The 23,564-nt window shown below is 38.9% G+C and overlaps 1 protein-coding gene across 1 annotated transcript; it reads right to left on the reverse strand.

Moving 5' to 3' along the window:
• Positions 1 to 567: 567 nt before the first annotated feature.
• On the reverse strand, positions 568 to 23,391 carry GPR180 (G protein-coupled receptor 180). Its single transcript, XM_052785778.1, has 9 exons — positions 23,210 to 23,391; positions 20,652 to 20,810; positions 17,199 to 17,393; positions 13,569 to 13,749; positions 13,313 to 13,362; positions 9,952 to 10,109; positions 3,444 to 3,635; positions 3,008 to 3,085; positions 568 to 1,394 (listed from the first exon to the last, which is right to left on the reverse strand). Exons 1-9 carry the CDS (start codon positions 23,343 to 23,345, stop codon positions 1,236 to 1,238), a joined length of 1,308 nt encoding a protein of 435 aa, XP_052641738.1. The 5' UTR covers positions 23,346 to 23,391; the 3' UTR covers positions 568 to 1,235.
• Positions 23,392 to 23,564: the final 173 nt, after the last annotated feature.

Genomic DNA, 23,564 nt, shown 5'->3' on the forward strand with positions numbered 1-23,564 from the left:
TCAGTCACAATGGCAATAGGTATGTTCTTATTATGAAGGAAAAAAAAAAAGTCAGCATGATTTAATCATAATAAATAGGCACTTCAATAAAGTATATATTTACACTGGCTTTCTGAATGCTAGGGCATCACAAAGTAGTATGGCTTTATTACAATGGATGGAAGATGGCAACTACTTAGAACCCAGTGCCAACATGGATTATAACAAATCCAGTGAGTATTTTGTTTTTCAATTATTCATAGAAAATTTAATCCTGATTAAGTATCCTTGGGCAGGAATTCATGGGTAGTTGATGACTGAAACCAACATTTATTTGAAATGCTTCTGTTAATTTAATCTGTGTATATGGCTTAATTATGATTGAATCCTCAATGTAACAGAAATGAATTATATCAGGATTAAAATTCTAGTACCACATCACCCATTCCATTTTCTTTGCCTTTTTTTTTTCCCCTTTAAAAGATGCAAGCCTGCTGTTTTAATTACCTTTATGTTGCTATGTCTTATAAGTCTTAAATACTGTTTAGACCCTCATTACTGGATGAAATTTTTAGTTACATCTATTAAAAAAAAAAAAAAGGCAGATACAAACCCTATTTTCATTCCCATTAAAATTTTAACCAGTATGAACATTAGTTGCAAAAAAGGCTTTTCTTTTACACCAATAATATAGGAAAGTTTCTTGCAGTCAGTTGTGAACATTTTACATGTATTTTCTAGAGGACTCTCCCTCTTTTGTTTCCCCTTCTTTTATGCTTATACATAAAATGCATTTTCTCTAAAGCATGAAAATAAAAGAACTTGTACTCATCGTTACACATCACACCAATTTCACAACTGGCCTATTTCAGGCTTGTTTGAGCTTGTAGATGTTTTAAGAACTGCATTTTATAACACCTTCAAACCTAGTATTTATTGATATAAAGTAAGGACTTTTTTTTGTGTCTGTGAATGGGAGAGAAAAGATTCATTGTACTTTTCCGTGATACAGCTCAGCACCACATACTAGACATAAACAGTATTTATAAAATTATTCAAAAGATGGATTTTTCCACTCCACAATACTTCTAACAGACTAATCTAGGGACCTTGTCAGACCAAACTTCTGTGAAGTGCTCTTATATTATCACTCCGTTTTCCAGTGAAACCAATGTATCACATACCTATGACAAAAATACCTGTATATTTAAGTCATTATTGCACATTTATTACATAACGTATTCTTCCTAAATATCTCAGAAGTGATGTCGACTTTTATGTCCAGAGGATACTGTTAGTGGCAATGTCACTGATGACAGTGAAGATACTTCCCAATATAGACTATGAGATAGAAAAAGTCTGTAGAGGATAACCATGGAGATGCACTGACAGAGGATAACACCTATGGTAATAATCTAGAGACAAAAAAAAGAGAGAAAAGGAAAAAGCAAGTGAAAAAACCTTTTAATACTGCTGCAGTTACAAAAGATTTGAACATGAATCTCAAGTCCAGGATTCAGACTCTCACACCTGGGTGTTTTTAAATCAGTAGATAGCCCTGGGCAAGTCACATAACCCTTCTGGCAGTCTCTGTTCTGGGGAATTTCAGACTTGCAATTCACCACCCATGCAGTTTCACAAGCAGAGGTGATGTTTAGATATTCAGTTCATACAACAAACACGAGTGGAAAAAAAAAGCCTGGAAACACTTTGCACTAGCACACTCATGGAGCTGTGAGGATAGCAATTAATCAGCCTCACTTAGCCAGACCTCTTTTCAGTGCAAGTCTCTTCATCTGCAAAAGATTTGTAAGGCAGTATTTATCAAATGTATAAAGGTAACTACTGTTTCTGAGAAAGCAAAAGCCTAAGTTCATGTACAGAGAGTCCTTTAAAATACATGTTTTTCTTAAATAAATACGGTATTTATTGATCACGCATTTCTTTATTCTATTGAAGTGCATTTAAAGAAGGAAACACAGCTAAATTTTCATAATGTAGGAACTGCAGTGGCGCACAATGGTTAAACTTGCTCAAATGCAAGAGCAGAGCAACTGTACTCTCCCTTCAGTAAGCTCAAAATCTCAAAATATTGCAAAAATTTCCTTTACTGATCCCATCTCTAGAGGTTGTCCTCCTGCCGTGATGATGTTTTCATCAAGCAACAACAAAAAGTCTCTTCGTTAGTAGCTCCAGAGAAGTCTTTTTTCTCCCTAGATTTCTTTTCTTTTCTTTTTTTAAATCAAATGTAGTATTTCATTTACTACATATTTTTAGTGGAACCTTTTTCTTCCCCGTACATATCCTCTACACAAATAAAAACTAAATTTCCAAAAATATTTGCATACAAATGCACAGACAGTTATAACCATAGAGAAAAGAAGCAAACTCTACCCTGGAATGAGGTAGTCAATCACCTGAGAATAGTAGTGCACTTTATCTGAACATGGCAGGCTCCACACACTAGTTCTCTAGTTCCTAATATGTTTAAGCAATCGAGAAACCAAGTAAGTCCACCTTTGTTTTTAACTGTTTAGAGCTTACAAACCAAACTACATATTTGGACCGATTTCTTAATCTAAAGAATACAGTTCAGCTACAGGTTCCTGACCTATTTAGCCACATAAAGCTTTTAAAGGATGAAGACTAAAAAGCAAACAACAACAAAAAAAATCCACTGATTTATCTTTCTACTAGCTTTGTTAAAAGAATCCCCAAGGTGTTTTTAATTAAAAAACAAACAAGCAAACAATAAAACAAAACACCCCCCCCATTTTCCTTTGACTTAACAATCTCCCCCTCTCCCTCCCTTAACCTAGAAATGATTACCCGTAGATGATTCAAACCCTGTATGCCTTTGTAAAATATGACTCACATTAGCATCAATGAGAGCTGTGTGACTAAGACTTTTCAAGTTGCTTTGGGGTCATAAGATTAACAGCCTAAGAGCATGAGTTTGCTAACAAACACTGAACATGAAGAACAACTACTATTCAAATTCCATCTCTTTTATCTTGCCTGTACATACCTTTTCTCTTTGATATTCTCTGAATATTACAGCAATGGTTGCAAGACATGGGTGGCACAAAAACCAGAGAATGCAGGCCTGAAAGAGAAGATGAGTATAAGTTATAAAATGACTACATGCCAGCTTAGAAGAAAGAGATGACAGTTAGAGGAACTGCATTTACATTTCTGTCTATTTTATGAACCCATTGTTTAATTTTCAATCAACAGAATGAAAACCACACAATGAAAGGTGGGATTTCTGTTTAAAAAAAGCTCTATGCTCCTTGTCAAATTAAAATGACTACTCAGAGTATGACGACAGGGTGCAATTTAATCAAATCAGACACTCAAACATTAACTTTCTTATGGAGGAAAAGAGTTTAGTGCTTCAGTCAACTGCATGCCACAATTCTGTTTATAGCAGAAGGGATCAGTTTCCCTGATGTAACCCATACTTTGGCAAAGGTGATATAGAACTCCCTTTTCAGCGTGCTTCTCTCCACTGTGATGATCTGGTAAAGACCAGCAGCCAGTGACAAAGCTAGGCAAACTCTGAGGCCAATAAGCAGTCCGCTTGCTAAGCCATGGTGTGAATGGTAGCTGTGGTGATTTGTATCTTCAAACTGCTCCCAAATTAATAAAAAGCTCTGGAAAAGAACAACAACAGCAAAGTACATTTAGAGTAAACAAGGTTACACTAAACCTCAACTAATCTTCCCATCACAGATTAAATTATCCGCACAACTGGTCATGCTCCACTCTGCTTATTGGAGACCACCATGTTACACAAAAAACCCTAGCCCAAACTGCCTTTTGGCACTACCTATTACTCCAAGTGCAACTAGCAGGAACAGAGTCTCACTTCTTGCATTCCGTAACTTTTAGAAAGTTAGACAAGTTAAAGTTTCCCCTAATTTGGATAGAAGGAATGTGCCACCTTAGCATAAGATCCAAAATAATCATCTAGTTAAACAGTCGGCCTGCTCAGCAGGAAGCCCACTGAAATGATTCCACAGAGCTACAGGGAGGTGTCTCCTTCCACTTGGGATCCACAACCTGTAAAGCTTGTTTCAAAGGCAGCCGACTACGCCTTTTCTTTCAAAATCCTAACAGGATTCACTTTTCTTTTCAAAGATGGGGAAGTAAGAGGGTGGTGCTGCTGCCCCTTTTATACAATAGCCTAAAGGCTCAAGCATTCACCCAGGTTGAACTTGGATCTCCCACAATTCCCTTCTTTGCCTAAAGGATATCCAACTCACATCTCCCACCTCCTTGGAGAGTGCCGCAACTGCCAGGCTATAGGCTGTTCTTGGGTGGGCCACTCTCCACCTCTTCTATTGAAGCTGTGCCATTGTGGAGAAAAGAATTCAACATCAGCTAGGTCAGAAACTGCGAGCGAGCCTGACTCTGCAAGCAACTGGCTCAGAAACCTCCTAGGGTCTAGGAAAGGGAGCATGACAGGTTCCAAATGCCGTTCCAACATCTGGACAAATGCTCTAGCCAACAGATAAAGATAGTAATCCTCCGTAGCTCTCAGCACTGTATCCATTTACTGCAGAATCCAATTTTGTAGGAGCACTGTGAGAAAGAATATTGATGGATTCTCCAAGGAAAAACAGACTAAGTGTCTAGTTTGTGAATCTTAGTTGGGTAGAAGGCAGGCGCCTACTTGTTGCATAAAAAATGGATCTTGCTGAAGAGTACCTTTTTAAGACTTTGGGAATGTTAACGTTATAAATTAGAATACCCGTGAGGTTTAGACTCCCCCAGCATCATGTAGCAGCTAAATGGCATTTTAAGACTTGAATATACACTGGAATCCAGTCCACCTACTGCACACATCTAACTTGCACTTAGGCTTCAGATGTCTAATGAAGCAGGCTTTCTGAAGAAAGGTAGGCAAATTTGATTATATGAGTGAGGTAGCTCTGAAGGCCTTCAGAAGCAGACATTGTATGCCTCAATTTAGAAATCTAAATTAGTCAGATTCCTTTCTGAACACATTCAAAGGCTCTCTCACTACATTAACTACATAAAGACAAAAAGGTTATGGATATTAACTTTAAAAAAAAAAAGTGTAATCCACCTGTGTCTTCCAAAGATGGGTGTCCTTGAGTCTCATCAGTCAAGACAGTATCATCTTCGCTTAGAATATCCACAGAGAGTACTCTTGCTCTTTTGCCCTCCCTTACCTAGGCCATGACACAGCAAGCACGACTGGTGTCATTTCAGTCACTCCTCAACTACCTGGATGGAAAATGGAAGGATGGGAGAGGGACAGACGTGAAGCATGCACGTCTTGAACATCACTGATTACTAGTAAACAATCTGAACAACTGGCTTCAAATGTTCCCACCATAACACTCTGAGTAACTCCAAGCAAACATCTTCAAATGATCAAATTACTTGACTGAGAATTCTGTCAAGGAGTAAGACTGAAAAAAGGCTAAAAGGGTCCTGAAACCCTGAGCTACAGCACAGTGTTTGGTAAAGTTGTGTCTACAGCACTAGTTTTGGAATGAAATTGATAAATTCCTATCACAGAAGTTACTTCAGTCCAGGTAAAACATGCTCACACAACAAACAAGGGTTCTACCAGTTACAGAATCACTGCAGTCTTGTACAGAGCATTTTCCCTTTTGATATTTACACTTGGGAATAGCAAAAGTATTTAACTTCCCTGGACTGGACATACACTGTCTGAGAAAATAAAAAACCCAACCACCTCCTATTCCACCTCAGGAATCTTCCTGACTAAATCACGCATCTGGGGGGAAGAAATACAGGCTGATGAAGATGAAACTGTAATATTGCTTTAAGAAGAAACTTTAGGTAGATCCCAGGGATAGCGTAACCTTAAAGAACAGAACTCATGAGAGTTTGAATTTTCCTTAACCTACACCAATAGTAACAGCAATGAAGGAAGCCACTTTCATGAGAAGATGACAAAGAGCTGGAGTAAAGGAATTATGAGAACAAAGTCCAAATCCTCATGGGAAAATAGTGTCTGACAGCACAGTATGCTCTGGACTAGCCCTTTAAAGAGTGTAAGCTGTGTAAACAACACAGGAAAAAGTTGATCAAAGACTGTGTGTAGTGACAGCAATGTAAGATCACAGAATTCCAGCTTCCTTCAGTTTCATTAGATTATTCCAAAATAAGCAGAAGGCAGAGGCATTAGAGGCAGAGATGGAACTATCAGTGCAACACACTGGAAACTCGGACAAGATGAACATGTGTCATTGCTCTTCCTGTGAGCTGGGACTGTTCTCACTCACCAGAGAAAAGCAGGATTCTATAAAAGAGAAATCTGTGCTATGGAGTGTTTCTAGGTTACAATGGATTAGGCAATCTGTTCTCAATGAAGGAAGAGTTTCCACAGACAAGCACGATCTTGAAGTCAGAATTTCTTTGGCTGGCTATGCCTGAGAAATTAAGGTCAATAAGCCCTGAAGTCCTTTACCTTGACCACAGAAAGCCATATGTCAGCTCACTTAGCTGCAATATCAGGAACACCAACCTGCTGAAGTGGATATCGGAGACATTTTTTTGTTGGCAGTGAGCAGAACTATGTTTGAACTCTGAGAAGAAGTCAGCGGGGGAATTCTAGCTGTTATCCAGAACAACAACTCTGCTTAGGCTGTAGACAAAGAACTGGATGAGCTAGGTAGCTGAAGAGCTGACTCGCACTAGCTATGTCCAACACTAAGTCACAACTGCTTCTTCATAAATTAAAGGAGAATGACCATCTCCTTTTTTACACAATACACTGTTCAAAATGCCTGACTTCACCTGCACATACTTCTGTCCTACCTTGGTTCACAGTGGACACCAACCACTGTCCAGTACTGGTCTTCCTCTTCAAATGCTAGAAGAATGTTTGCCACGGACATCATCCTGATGTTCCAGATATACAAGTTGAACCTCCACATCCATACAATGAAGAACCAGACACTCTTCTTTTTTGTCATGAGGAAACAATTATGGTAGAACCCCTCCTCCCCTTCGCTATGCCAACACTGACTTTATGGCAAGCCAAGATAACATATCAATCTCCAGTGAAGGCAGGTTCTCATGGGACAGATCATCTCTGAGAGGCAAGGGGAAGAGGGAAGCAAAAGGGAAATCAGAAGTAGCAGCAAGGCAAAGTGGATTAACTGGCTGCTTCTAAACATATCTAGTACTTGGGTATCTGATGTCATGCAATGCCAGTACAGTAAAAAATGGTTGAGATCTAAGGTCAGAGGTAGAGCTCATTCTGAGCACACCGTTGGGGTGTACCTAAGAACCCCTGCGAAGTGTGACATCTAATGCAGTAAGATTCTATGTCATTTTCATCAGGTTCAAAGTGATCAGCTATCTTTCCAGAATCATTGCCTCTACTCCAATCAGCCCTGAAAGCTGAAACTGCTCAGGTCTGGGTGATGGGAAAGGCCTGCCATCAATAAAGTTTTGAACAAGGTTTGTGTCTCAGCAGCAGAGAGCAGAATCTTTAATGAATACAGAGCAGCCTGGGAATCTTTTGTTCTGAGGCTGAAATAAAGAACAAGTTAAGGCAAAGGGAGACGCTGAATCGCAGACTTGTCCACCCTTTGAGATGCTACCTCTTTGCAGCCGCAGAGACAACAAGAGATTTGCTGACTAGAAGGCTGTGTCCACCCTACACTGATGGTAACCTGTAAACAGAGCCCGGGAAATTGCTGGTGTTTCTGAAAGAACAAAAAGAAAGAATCCATAGCATCAGTACAAAGAGGAGAAAAACCCCTGAAAAATTGCTGAGTAATTTGAAATAGTAGCAGGCAAGCAGGGTCAGATAGTTTGCCAGTCAAAATTGCAGTTAAGTTGAAGAATAACGTATTTTCCCAGGCTGTCCACTTGCTTGACTTCCCTGAAGACGAGATGGGGACAGGTAGTATAGAATGTCGATAAAACTAACATGGTTCAATATCTATCTGCTGTGTTAGGGTAATTCATGTGGTTTCCAGCACCCTCCACAGCAAGTCCTCAGAACATCTCTGTTATCCACATAAGTCTGTCCAACCTCTGGCATGGGAGGAAGCTGGCTCTCCCATAAGAATCTCTGGAAAAGAGCAGGACAGAAAGGAGGTTATTGTAGATTTTTAATCATTAAAAGTGATCATTGATTGCCCTGTTACAGCAGGTCCAACAGCCATGTCAATCTAGACAGACCAGTGAACAACAGACCAATCTAGAGAATGAAGTCTTGAGCTTACCACCTTTAACAGAGGCAATGAGCTCAGGGGATCAGTATCGAGACCGCAACAGCCGCATTCTGTACTAAGGAGGAGAAATCTGGCAGTAGGTATAGTTTGTATGCACTGAACCATGAGATGGAAAACATCCTCTCCAGAAGCGGCAAGGATACTCTTGGTGCCAGGGAACTTTTGCTGGAGACAATAGACACTGAGATGGGGGTGCAAAACCACCAGGCAATGACATACTCTGATATTCATATTCTGTTCCTACAAGACTCCTGCCAAACCTGACATTCCCAACGTTACCAGGAGGAGAGATGTGGTAGAGCTGTGCCTTCATGGTGAAAAGTGATAGCCAACCTTGTGCCAATGCTCCAGTGGTGCTCAAAGAGCTAACACAAATGTGTAATGGACCAGTACCGGGGGAAGTAGCATATATGTATGATACCTACCCTGATTTTTACAAGTAACAACCAAAAAAAGATCAAGCTGATGACACTGAGTGTCCTTTCTATGTATAGTAAAAAGGAAACAACAACAAAAAACCTTCCAGTCTCAAGTGACAGAGTACTAACACACCCACATGTATGTACAAGTGCAGAGGCATGAATAAAATTAATAGTTTAGAAGTCGTCTTTACTACCAGCATGTAAAATTTCTGGTGCTAGACGGGTGTCGAAGTAAGGTGGAATGAACCTATCTTTGAATTTCAACAGTCCCATTGACCTTAATAGCCTTTGGTTTATATTCTTAATTAGCAAGAAATGTCAGCTCCCAGCTACTCTTAATGTTTGAGCAGTCCACTTATTTAGTTTGGAAGCAGCACTAATTACAGATACTACTCAAATGCCACAAAATCTTCAGTATAATCTCTTCCTCATTACTGTCTCCAGTTTCTCCCTGCTCTTCTCTTTCTCAATGGCTTTCAGATTCTCTTGTCTTTATGGTGTGATTTAAAAAAATTTGTTTACAAAAGGCACCACCAGGGTTGGATGATCTCCATTACAATTTACTTTTAAGTTACTGGTTTACTTGACTTTCTAATTTATACTAATGGAAAATATTTGAATGAAATTATGTGTCAGACCATTTGTATATTTGCAAGACCAATCCTGCACATGAACCTTTCAAGAATTCCCTCATATTGATTAAAAAGAGCATTAGACATCCTATTTGAGTGGTTCTAAGAGGAGAAGACCAAGGATTTCAATTTTTTTTGGTGACAGAAAGATTTTCTCACAACAGCTTTTCTCGTTTCTCCTCTCATGCTACTTGTTGTCACCCCCCATAATGTAGTTCACAACCCCTCAGTTGTACTGATTACAACTATTTATGGAACCATCTTATAAATCAGATCAGTAAAATGACTGTGCTGGCTGAAATATCTTAAATACATCTTTTTTTTTTTTTTTTTTTTTCCTCCAATCTAGATCATTCCACTGATCTGGTTTACAGTATAATGCTACAAACAATTGGCACAACCAGGAGTTTGGAAAACTGTGGGAACTTCTTAAGTGGTTTTACTGCTGAACAAAAACATACTGTGGAGCTACACCTTAAATTGTTAAAGTAAAGAGAAGGTGTTGTTACCTATTAGACATACTGGGTGCACATTATGCTGTGGGTTTTTTTTTTCCAGTCTTGATACTCCCTCCCTCATAAAATATTGAAATTAGTTGGTTCACGGTTCTGTCATACCTAATAGCAGCTGTGTATTTCAGTACAAGAATGAATATAAAATACAAACCTGTGTAACAACAACTACTACAGCAATGCCAGTAGATGTTGGAGTGGAATCCCACTGAAGAGGTCTGCCATGAGATTTCTTCATTCTGCCTATTGTCCAACCCATACACAGACTCAACAATAAATATAGCATTTGTATCTGTGAGACTATGTCACACACTATTAAAAACAAAAGAAAAAATAAATAGTCACAACAAAAATACAGTTTTTTCTAAAGCAAAGAGAAATGTTCGATATACCTACAAATGAAGGGTGGGCATTTACGCCTCTGTATGACCTTTAGTCATAATTTTGGTGATAGTTGGACTAGCTGAGGTTGCTTTGCCACAAAATGTGGGTATTTTGAGTAGTTTCCAGTGACCAAACAGATCACTACCAGCTTTCCTCTAGTTATGCTGCAGTGCTGCAATAACACGGGCACAGCACCACATCCTCCCAAATCCCACTCTTGTGTCAAAGAAGTCTGGGCTCAGGAGTCCATCTGCATAAATAGGCTTATAAACGCTAAAGAACTAAAATCATATGTATGTTAATCACACTGCAAATACAAAAAATGATGAAATGCACTCCTTCCTTTTGTATGAAAAACTTTTGTTCAAAAATCAGATAGTTGCATTGTACTTTAAATTAATTGCACTTTGTCTTAAGGATGCAGTAGCTTGCCACAGAAAGCACAAATATTTAGGACAAATTCCACTCTCAGATACTTAAAGGGGAAAATATAACAAATAACCCTAACACAGACTTCATTTGGAGCAACAACTTGCCTGTATTTCATTTTATTAAATGCAAACTACCTTTGCCTCATTTTTGCTATGTCCATTTTTTTTCTCTCTGTTTGGGAACAATTAACACATACGCCATAAAGTTACATTCTTAATCAGCGTCTCAAACCTGTGTTTGAAGCTGTACCTGAATAAAGAAGACTTCAAGCTAGAATATATTAAAGCCTGTAGAAAGAACTGAAGATTTCTTTCTGGGTGACTGTTAGCTTTAGACCTGATAAGTTTTTGACTGAAACTTATCGAACTATTTTTAAGTTGGTGCTTGGACTTGAGAGTAAACTGTCTCATTGTAGTGGTGTGGCAGAGATGTACAAGAAAAAAATGATTCTTATATTATGTAAATTGTGAATTTGGTTCAGAAACTAGAGATTGGGCACTACACACAACAATGCTTTCTTTTCCACTTGACTAATATTTAAGTTCAAGTAAATTTGTTCCTTATTTGTAATTTTCACTTACGCTATCAGGTACAAGAAAAATATTTCTATGTCACAAAAGCAAACATCTGTTTTTATACAAATTTTACAAGGCTAGCTATGGACATATAGTACTCCCTAGAAAAAATTGTTATGTTAACCCAAGGCATGCCAAATCAGTGTCACAAATCCAAGCTAGAGAAATGACTGAACAGATCTGGATGTTCTAGAGAGCATTTTATTTTCTGTCACTCCTTAAGATAGCTTGCTCTGTAAGTTATAGCCAGACATCATCTCTTAGTCACATCTTCGATATAGATATTGCTCTGCTTCAGTATGGCAACAATTCAAATGGATTCCCAGACAAAATGGTGTAAGATAAAAATTCAGTACTGGTGTTCATCTTTGACATCTCACACACCTTGCCAGAAAGCAAGAAGGTCAAGAGAAATTTCTAAAATTACAATAATCACATGATATCCAGGGTCAGTGTAAACTCACATGCTACCAAGCTGATACCAGATTTCATCACAATCCATCTTTTTTGGCTGTTGCAACAGGCATAATAATACTCTCTGACTTTTCACATTTTGATCTTACCAAAAGTTAAAAGATCACTATTTGTGATGCTTTTGAGCGCCAGCATTATTGGTGTGATTTATACAATTAACTTAGGTAATAAATTAGACTGAGGGTCAGGTCTTTATACACGGTGAAGACTAAATGGTGGTAGGAAAAGAATAATTGCTTGGGATAGCATCTGAACAGGCTTCTAGAAAGAAATTCTGGCCTCACTGCCAGTCAATAGAAATTTTACCATTTACTTTTAACTCGGATTTCTGTTCTGATATAGGAAAAAATGGTAGCACCTTCCATCTTCAAACTATACTACTTGCTATCAGCCATTCTTCAGAATTGTAATTGACACTGAAGATTTCCACATTTCTATTGCTTCTGGTCTGTTACTGTTTTGGGAACCATGAACTTTAAAAACAGTAGGAAAGGAAAACTCTCCTAGCTGAATTTAAGAAATTCAGCTATTGATTCAAAAAATATTTTATTCTCAACAACCTTTGCTTTAAGCAAGTAAAAGTGGTCTCTTCACTACAGTTTATACACAGAAAATCTAACATGCAGCTACTCTCTCTGAAGTTCTGGCTGGGTAGTTAACACCGGGTTTCTCACTGGGGAAGAGTTATGACTACCTTCATGTTCTCTATTTAATTTCATTTCAGGAGATGAGAGGGAAAGTTTAATAATACAGTTGCTGGAAAGGCTGTAAGGACCTGCTAACTCACATGGTTAAAACAAGAAAGAAGCAATTACTGTGGTGCCAAGTGCCATCAAGAGGCTGTTAATTCCAACTGCAAGCTTCTAAATGAACTCTAGGAAGAGAAGTATTTTTCTATACAGGCTGTTACTCTCCAACACTATCCCACTACCACAGTACTACTTTCTTGGGGTGCTTCAAGCCAATCAAAAGGCAATGTATTTGCTTAGAAAGAACCCCCCAATGCTTCAAACGTGAACTAGAGGAAAAAAAACCCCAACGACAATGTTTAACCCTGAAGAATCCAGGAGGAGTAAATTAGTGCATTTTGGGAAGGGATGTTACAGGAATTCAGCTCCAGTGAGAACTCAGAATATCTATACAGAGTGGAGAAAAATGCTTTGTTAACATCAACTCTTTACATAAGCATTTTTTTTGCATCACTCATATCACTTGTGCTGTAAAACACTTACTATTTCATTATAATAAATGTTAAATCTGCTAGTGAAACAACCCACTCCATAAAATGTCATTAAGTTTCCTAAAAAGCTTTGCTACTCTAGATAATGCAAACTCCACAAAACCCTTCAATGTATTAAAACAGCTACTCATGTGATAGGCATGTATTTAAGTGTTTGTAGGAAGGAAGCTTCAGACAAGAAAATCCTTTAAAAAATCCTAAACAATATCACAATTGTGTAACTTTAAATACAGTTATTGTAAACATCCAGAATAAAACCTGTTTTTCAGAAGAACAACTTCTAGTATTTTATATTAAAAATCCAGCGATATGGTCCAAGATCATAATATAGTCCAGCAATAGCATTCGCTGACGTATTATGCAGATTAATGTGTAGGAATACGTAAGAAACAGTAGACAAGCATACTCACATTCTGCCAGACTTCCCATAAAAGGTGCTCCTATTCCATCTTTAGAATAACTGATGAAACAATAAAAAGATGTTATTTTTAAGTGAGTGAGCCTTAATTGTATGTTCTCTCTTAAAAGTACATTTAGGCAATGATGTAGTTTTAAAAAGTCAGTCCTATGTTTTGTCACAATCACCACAGGAAAGATGATGTACTGATCTTTACAACACGATGTTCTTCAACTCTTAAGACTGAAAGCAAAAATAAGCAAAGATACCTTGAGAAATGCAGGTAGTTGGCAAAAGCTGAACCAGCCTGCAACAGTAATGCAATTGTCAACACCTTTAATACAGTATGCATAGGTCCACGCTTCTTAATTGTTTGCCATAAGGACTGTGCATATATGCAAGCAGTTACGAAGTATGCTAGGACAAGCAGGAAAAAGAATTCATGTAATCCTGTGAAAAAAAAAAATACAGCTTAGTTTTTATAAAAAAAAAAAAAAGTTGCCACTAGCAGTAAATAACTAAAACAAAACACGGGTTTTTTATATATAATCACTGGGAAATACTTAGTAACTGTCACCCAAAAGTGGTAGTACAGATAAAATGAGTAAATCCTAGCCTATCTTATCCAAGAAAGTCAGTGAATTTTTTCAGAGCTGATTATTATTTGATCTGACAAAGCATTTCTTATTCAACAATACCTTTTCTGAGTGTAGGAGAGATTCTGTTCAAGTACAAATAGCTATGTAGCAACTAGTGAAATAGTATAAAGTGGCATACAGTTTATTCATAAACAGAAAATAATTGTAGCCCATTTGATCGGTCAGAAACATATTAAAGGACTTATTTTTAGCTCTTCTTTTTGGCTTCAATTTTTAAAGGCACAACCTGAGAGAAACCCCAAACAGACTTCTGTTGAATCTATTTAACCACTAGGTGTCACTCTTCCTCCACATAAAGTAGTTAGACTAAGAAGCACAGTTGACCAAGACCGAAAACTTTTAGATAAAGAAAAATGGAAAGAAAAATAGCACAGAGAACAGTAAGTTCATAGAGTGGATTTTTTTGCACCAATCTGAAAAAATGCCAAAAGTATTTGAAGTTATTTACAAAACAGAAGTACTCTAATTTTCAGTCTGGTAGGAGTCTGGTAAAATGCTTCCCTGAAGACCTGCATCCTAGAAATCTCTTCTGTTGTCCGGAAGCTTTGGAACCCATCATATGAGCTCCCAAAGGGTCAAAGCCAGTGAGCTATATGCAAAAATGGGTAAACAGACATTTCTCACAGAAAACTTATGTTTTCCTTCTCCAACCCTCCTTGAAACCAAGTGGTGCCCACAGAATCAGATTCTGAACAATGTTTTTCCTCCAGCAGCAAAACAACTCTGCTAAAAACTTCCAACCAGCTCCACCCAGAGATTAGAAACATAGCAATTACACACATTTCAATATCTAAGTTGAAAAACATTAGAACTATATGAGTTCTGGACCATTGCTAGTAGGGTAACTTCTGTGGCTAAAATTAATAATTAATAATAATTACAGTCAAATGGGAGAAAAAGACCATAAGGTAATACAGACTCATAGAACACAAATTTAGGGTCACTCTGCTTGTCTTGTGTACCTATACAAATGCATGATTTATGAACAACAAAAATAGCATTTTAGATCAATCTCTTACTCTTTCTTTCACTCTTTATCTTTCTGCTTCAAAAGATACCCACTGAAGTTGGCAAGGATTCTGTAGATAAGTTATTTCTCACCATGATGAGTGGGTACACATGGAAAACTCTTTAGGAAAATCAACTAGCTTTTAATAAACACTAAACATTTAGGATGGAAAGCTCCTTCCAACCAAAGACAGATTGTGGATGACTGGCTTGAGACCAAAACAATTTAAGAGAAAGTTGCACTGAAATACAACTATAAAAAAAACCAGAAGGGTAATTTGCAACCTGTCTTTTTCAAGTTTCCTGACTTTCAAGTAACCTAGAGTTGACAGAGAAAATAAAACATATGTACCTTAATTTGAAATACCTAACTTCAAAGATCTTCAAAATGCTGTCTACCTGGTCAGCTGCCCTTAGAAATCCTAGATTGCACCGGTACCATCTCTTACGTAAAAAAACCCTGCTATATAAAATGATAAAAGATTACTTGCCACGGATCAGAAGCCAGGCCTCCTCCTCTCTCAAGGCAAACATCTTAATTACAAGGTTACAGTCTCAAGTTCTTTCCTGTACTTCCCTTACAGTCCATTTAATTTTGAGATCTCCTGTGTCAGGCCACAACTTTAGTAACTAAAGTGAAGGATGACCTAACTAGAACCATCTATAACTATGTAGTTTTTAGTTGCCTGAATGAAAGAACCAAGAAATGAAGCTGGACCTTTTCTCTGATACCCTGATGTTCCAAGCTGTGCACCTATGGAAAAATGACAAACATTATTCCCCAAAGATGCATTAGGAAAAAAAAAAAAAAGGCGCGAGATTAAATCCTCCTCAGTTCTTTGAAAGCAGACACAGGCATGTAACTTCAGCATTCATGGCAGCGATGCAGGTTTTAATTCTGAATAAACAGAGGTGTTCCTCTGCAACTGTGGAAGACATGGCATGTACAGCTCACCCCGTTTCCTACTTGTTAGATCTAAATACATGCATCCAACGCATTTTACACACCTCCTTACTCAAAATGCAAGCTTGTCAGAGTTCTGCTTCCAAGTGCTCAAAGTCTTCCTACAAAACTAATATAGAGCCCAGATGCCTCTCTAGGAGGTCTGTACACCACTTTAAGGGCCACGTGATGTCTTATACTGCTTTGCCCATTGATTTAGCAAAAGAACGCTACTAGTGCTTTTTAAGAATAAGTAAATTAACCTAGAATTCACTTCTGGATACAAAATTCACCAAATAAAAGCTGCCAGCTAAGTTTGGAGATTAAGAAGCACAGTTAAGAAGTTAAAGAGACAGGTAAGTCAATTTATAACCGTTGAAAAATGGATGATTAACAGTGCTACTTTCTTACAGATTCTGCTAAATGTTCAGTGAATATTTTCTTCCCTTCAAAAAGGGAGCTGCCTTTGTTCCCTCTATATCCTCTTGAGACCAAGAATGACAGCAGGGCATATGATTCTGAGCACAGCAATTAGGGTCATTCTGGGTATGTAGGTTAAATCTGTGCATGATGGCAGACTAAGCCTATCAGGCTCTTCCCTTACAACAGACCTAGGTTAGCGACACGTTGATGAGGCCTCCCAGAGCAGCAAAGCTAAGCACTGCAATGAAGCACACATTAGGTTGGTTTGGATTGTCCAAAGCATACAGTTATATGTAGGCATTTCTTTAGCTGCTGTCTTGAGTCACTTCTAGAAGTTTTTCTTTGCACGTTGAAAGTTTTAAAATTGCATTTCTTACGTAAAATAAAATCAGGACTGACAAATAGCTAATCTGCGGCCTGCGACTAAGATACTTAGAAAGACCTAAACATTGAACTGAAATTGTACTGGCAAAATATTTTATCGTGCAGGTATTTGTGTTGCACAGAATCAAGTTTTACACAGCTAAGGAATTTCATGAATTCATTAAAATCAGGGATTAAATTCACATTCAAGCGGAAGCTTACAATTTCAACATGGGAAAATCACCTATCAGCAAAGATCTTAACACTAACTTTCCTTGTGCATCTATCCTTCCAGTTAGGCAAGTTTTGGAAAGTCAGGCTAGAGAAAGGGAATGTAATGCCAGAAAATGAATTAAAGTTTACTCTCCATGAAAAAGTAGAATATGAAATATAAAAGACTCTGCTACCCATTCTCCGTACTTTTCCAAGCATAGTAAGTACTGATTTGTTTGGGTGATCAGATCCTTAACTTACAAATCTAATTTTAAGAAAAAATATCTTACCAGATTCCCCTGCGCTAAAGTGATCTAATGGATTCCCTTCTGCATCTGGGTTTAGTAAGACCATTTCAAACTGAATATCCTCGGATTCAGAATAATTCTCCTCGCAGGTAAACTTGTCTACATAAAACACATACCATGTTTCCGGATAAGGAATCTGGGACACTGTCAGATTTTGCTCTGTGTGGTTCACAGTCACTTTGGAAGAAAACAAACAAACAAAAATAGAAGTAAATACTCGATTACTTTGTTTTTAGAAAACTCATCTCTGAATGATAAAATTTAAATCCACATAATCTTATACAGGTTATAAACTACATACAGTACAAAACAGTCTTGGTTTTGAAAACTAGCCATAACACCAGAGACCAGACTTTCAACTTCATCTTTTGTTTCAAATAGGTGCAGGCAAGGGTTGGTGAGGAGATGCACTGCATTCCATCTCTCAGCTTTTGGGTTTGCTGGGAGGGTTCCCTTCTGCCAGAAGCCAGTGACTGCAAACTGTGTCTCCTATGCTTAGCACATTCCTGTCCCCTAGTACAGTATTGATAGGACTAGGTATTCTGTATTAGCCAACAGATACTTCTGCAGTATGAAAAATACCTTTGTGAAATTTATTCTACTCTGTTTTCAAAGACATTTAGAGCACCAAACAGGAACAGCCACATGTGAACTCAGTAAACAACAGTCTGCATGCTTTAAAGGTGCAACTTAGCATATTTTACAGCATCTTCCCCAAACCACAACAGACTGAATTTTGACTGACAGCTAAGGGCTGAGACCGTTGTCTAATAAAACTGTATATTTCAAATCAGATTACATTTAAAACCAACTATGAAAGAGACAGACATTTTATCTGGTCACTGATCTTACTGCTATTTTTCCTAAAAGCAACTGTTAACAAAGCACAATCTCTCCAAAATAAACATATGCTGCAAATGAAATCTGTGGCTCTGCATGTTTGGGTGAAACTGCAGGAATTGTAAGTGCTGTCATACTGATTACTGAACTCGAGTGCTAATCAGCTCAACCATGAATGAAAGCCATCTCTGGAGACGAAATAACAATATAATGACTGGGCTGAAGATTAATTCACCTTAATAGTTTAAGATGACAACGGCTAAGGATGAGGGAAGAGAAAAATGTCATAAAAATCTACAAAACAAGCTAGTTTTTTATGCAAAGGCCTTTCTAAAAAAGCTGCAAATGTACACACAAAACAACCCTTAGCAAACTCATTATCCCTAAATATTTTGTAGACAGAATTTAGAACTAATTTCTAACTTGAAGCCTACCTGTGAAAAACATTTATGTGATTTAAATAAACTTGTTTCAACTTCAAGAAGTTATTTTCTGTCCTCTGAAGGCATGAATTGATCAACACTAGGATCCAGGAAGAACGTGTGATATGTTTCTTTGCAGCAATTGTCATGAAGTACAAATTTGCACAACACATAAACCAGAAAAAAAAAAAAAAAAGTGTTCTAACACAGGCAATTCATCTTGTGTAGGTAATGGTAAGTACGCATTCCACTCTGGAGCTACATATCTTATCAATCAAATATACAAAGTGAAACAGCTCCGTTCAAAAACCCTAAGATTTTTAAAGACACAAATTTAGGATTTCATATAGTACTTCATCCAAATGAAAGGCAAACTGCAGCTGGGAGGGTTGGCTTTATTCTCCGTCTCGACTCTCAGCTGAGTTCTGACACAGTGTTATTTGCATCAAGACGAAGGATCACATGGAGCATGTTTAATCGGTTTTCCATCAAATCTGCAAGCTAACTCACAGGAAATGAAGATAAAACAAAAATGTAATTGATTTTGCCCAAGATCAGCAAACAGATCCAACTCACCCTGTGGTCACATGATTCCTAAATGCAGTAGAAAACAGCAAGTACACTGCTGAGACAGACAGGAGTGATGGGCCAACTGCTAGTCATTTCAGCAGCACTTAACGTTCAGCTCAGATCAAGTATAAGGGAACTACGTCCTTAGAAGTGACATCTGTGTAAGATTTCGTTATGACAGTGTTCCAGCAGATCAATTTGTTACTCTAGGGATCCTGGCTGCACAGAGGAAATGTACTTAAAAAAGAAGCTGTATTCACTTAAGATATATTTGAATGAAGTTTCTAATATTAATTTCTTAAAGGAAAATCTATGCTTTAAGTAGGTTTTGTAGTATTACGATCAATAAATGGCGCAAAAATGATTATTTCAGTATGTTTGTCTTCCAGTTACATAACTGAATGCTTCAGTGTTTTACTGTTCTTTTACATTTAGATGCATACTCAAGTTAAGCTTTAACCTGATTAGCTCATCTTTGATACCACACTAAAAATTTTCTAACATGTTTTGTACATCGACGTGTGACAGGTTTGTGCTTTCATGAAAACGAAAATATAATTTTATTTTTGTTTTCTCATCTTTGAAAAATGCCATTTCCATGGAACTGGAGAACAGGAGCCTCCTGACAAATGACAAATGTTCCTTCATAAACAAAAGACAACAAGATAACCTACATATTCTGTACTGGTATAATTCTCAGCTCAAATATGAAAAATATTTGAATGTGAGATTCACTGATGAATACCAAATTACAAAATTAAAGCATGAAAGAACATTAAATGATAATACAGGCAAGCTATAAAGTAAGGCAGCATAACCCAGATTAATTTTCGCAGATGACCTTAAAAAACTAATGATTATGAGGTTGTGAAAGAAAAAAAAAGAACAGAGAAAAAAGCTTTGCAGGTACAAAATTACCCTTCTACTGTGTACTTGGGCTACATACTCCCACCCCACAAGCATTCACTTCAGAAGTTTAGAGGTAACTGCAGCAGACTCCATCAGTTTGCCTCTAATTTTTTTCACTCCACTGCAATAAATGTCACAATTCAAACTGTACATTTGACTGTCCCAAACATTTAGATTCTCAAGTTCTTCAGTTTCATATTACAATGGTATTCTTTGCAAATTCTTTCAAATACTCAACATGATCTTTTTTCTGGAAAAGTGTGAGATTAAAAAAAAAAAAAAAAAAAAGAAGGACTTTTACTCCAAGCAGAGTTAGAGAAAATCTCTGTACTGAATGAGTAAATGAAAACTTCAGCCAAACATGTACCCTTTCTGAGCTGTGTAGAAGTGAGAGCACAAGAGTAGAACTGGTCATAAAGTTTGGCTGTTAGCATTAAAGTTATTATTTGTCAAGGATTGTTCATTTTCCAGCAGCATACTAAATCACAACTTGCAAACAAAGTCTTCTGAAGTGATGCAAACAAAGCAATTTTATTTCCTTGTAATAATTTTTCATTACAGAAGGCCAAAGTCCTGCTTTTACTTAAGTTGATGCAAAGTCCAAATTCACTGAAATATTCTAAATACACAGATAACAGGGTTCTAAATACACAGATAACTTAATTTGTAAGGAGGGAAAGAAGTAGCAACTTACTTGTCAGCTGAGCTTTAGAGAACTTCTCTGTACAGCTGTGATCTTGGATACTGTTCTGCAGCTTCTGCCATTCCTGTGCTTGAAACAGGTGAAGTCTAGCTGCTTTTGTCACAGCTACTGCTACGTTCTTGATTCTGACACACAGAACAGCATGGTCACCTTGATATTTAAAAAATAAAATCAACTACTCTGCCTTGACATCAGTTACAAACAAAAAGCTAGCACGGCATAGATTTTTTTTATAAGTAGCAGCACTAAAGCTTCCCTTTATTTCTTAAACTTCTACTCCTACTTCCCATAAAAGTCTTTACACTCTTTCAGAAACAATTTCTAGACATCTCATTAACACAATACTGCATGCACGATTCTCTGTGATAGTACTTAAACCTTCACCATAATCCAAATGCCATTAACCACCTCTACCACAAACAGCCTTCCCTCCCCCCTCTTTTTTTTTTTTTTTAAACAAACTTCCAGATAACCTTTTTTTGTCCTTCCTCCCACCCCAAATTTTATTTTCTCAAGCTCAATTGCAGACAGTGCCTCAATCAGTCTCAATAACTGGTTCAAAGTCTAGTATTTTATGACCTTTGTAGCATGATTATGAGCATCATAGGGTAGCTCTTGAGTTTAATACCAGAAGAACTTATGTAAATGGACCTTCATGTTATGGACGGATTAGAGCTAAAATAGTTAATTATAGATGACAGACGTCAAACGATACAAAGAAAATCAAACTTTTCAGAAGTGTTCTCTAATGTGTCAGTCTACCTATAGGCTGCATCTTGACATAGAGAAATACTTTAGCCATTTTAGAACTAGCTCATTTGACACAATTTATCTTGTCTGGGTAATTCTACCCAGATAATTATTTTGATAAATTCTTTCATTATATATTGCCACGGACTTCTTTAAGTAACAGTATCCTAAATTAAAACATAGGATTTAATGGAGAAGAAAAAAATCAATTAGTACTGCAAGAGTACAACAAACTCATTCGAATTTAAGCAAGCTTTGTATGTTTTTTATACTGTCAGAGCAATCTTCTTTCCCACCTAACCTAGGCACCAGCTGGATGTGAGTCAATAGACTACTACCACTTCACATAAGGCTCTGCCAGGAAGGCTTGCCTGTTCGGAGCCAGCTGCGAGATAGTGGTCCTGCAATAAAACCTCAAAAAGTGATCTCCTGGCATCTGTAAAATGTTATATGGACTATAGTTTACCCAAGTTGCTAACAAAATATTTTGAAAAAATAACAGAAGGTTCTAAAAAAAAGCCCATATAGCTTTGCTAAGACCCAAAATACATATAGTTTTGGGTATTCATGCACAAAGAGGAATATTTCTAAGGAAATATGCAACACCGACTTGTAGAATAAATTCTATCAGCACACCTAAACCACTCATCTTGAAGCTTAATGTTCTTTTCTCAGATTTAAGCAGTGCACTTTTTCCCCCCTTTAGATCTATTCAGAGCGCTTCTACAATTATCTTCCAGGACACTAATAATTAACTGCTTTCAAGTCACTCCACGAGCTATCCCCACCCTATCTATCACCTCTCATTCAGCACTAGAAGGTCACATTCTAACTCTTCTTGGCTTATGTCACATTTTTCTTCATCCCACTAGATTTTTTTTCTTGCAAACATTTTTGGTTTTCTCTCACACTGCTCCTCCAGTCTGGGAAGAAGCCTGTGTAAGTATTATCTTCATGGCTGCCTTTTTTACGCATGCCACAGAAGTCTTCTGCCATGAAGATACCTGGGAAAGAAAACGGTCTAAGCTTCCGAAATGCTGAGCATGTAGGGAGAGTATATAGGAAAAGCATGCCGACCAGCAGCGCTTGCATATATCTGGTTTTGCAAAGTAAAACTTCTGCAGCAAGGAGAGTCGTTTGCAACCTGTATTTCTGCAGCGACCATTCTAACAGGTTTCTAGCCTATTACTAGGCCTCTTAACTGTCAGGAATTATTACCGCCAAGGAGTTAATAAGGCGGGAAAGAAAAGCCATCGGGAACAACCCGGTGAGAGCGTACATTCCGACGCACGGTGACACTAAAACCACCCGGGGCCGCGCAACAGACACGTGCAACGTTAAGCAACGCTCCCGTGCGGTGGGAGATCCCGGGGGGAAGGAGGGACGCGTGTCCAAGTCAAAACGCCTCCGGCTCTCCCCGCCGCTCCCGCCACGTCAGGCTGTGGCACACGCAGGCAGGCACAGCACCCGCCGCGCCACTTCTCCGTTCTCTGCCGAACCCCGAGGCCGTTCCGCGAGTCCGAGGGGCTGCTACCGACTCCTCCTCCTCCTCCTCCCACCGCCCCGGCGCAGCCCCGACTCGCTCCGGCGGGGTCCCGCTTCTGGCCGAGCTTCCCGCCGCCCCGGCCCCTCAGGCCGCCGCCCTAACGGCTGCCCCGCGCGCCGCTCTGACGCGCGCCAACGGCTCCGACCCCCCCCCCCCGCCCCGTTTCAGGACGGCGGACGCGGCCGGGCCGCGGGGTTCGCTCCCTCCCTCCCTCCCTCCCTTCCTCTTCTTTCCCCCCGCCTCAGGCACCCACCGTAGAACTGGAACCGCGCCACGGGCCGCCAGGGCTCCAGCCGGGCCGAGGCGCTGGCGAAGCCGCCCCGCAGCGTCTTGCCCCCGGCGCCCCACCAGCCGGCGGCGCACAGGAGCCACAGCAGCCGCCACCTCATCCTCGGGAACCACCGCCGCCGGCGGCGGCCGCCGCCGCTGCCCTCTCTTCCCGCCCGCCGCCCCCCCCCGGTTCGCGCCGCCGCCTCCTCCTCCTCACGTGACACCCCCCCCCGGGTTACAAGCGGCCGCGGGACAGGCGAGCGGGTGGGCAGGAGCGGAAAGAGAGCCAATGGGAGACGCGCGCCCGCCCCGGGGGGCGTGGCCGAGACAGCCGGCCC

Source organism: Harpia harpyja, chromosome 4, assembly GCF_026419915.1.
Source record: "Harpia harpyja isolate bHarHar1 chromosome 4, bHarHar1 primary haplotype, whole genome shotgun sequence".
In the NCBI taxonomy this organism is placed as follows: domain Eukaryota; kingdom Metazoa; phylum Chordata; class Aves; order Accipitriformes; family Accipitridae; genus Harpia; species Harpia harpyja.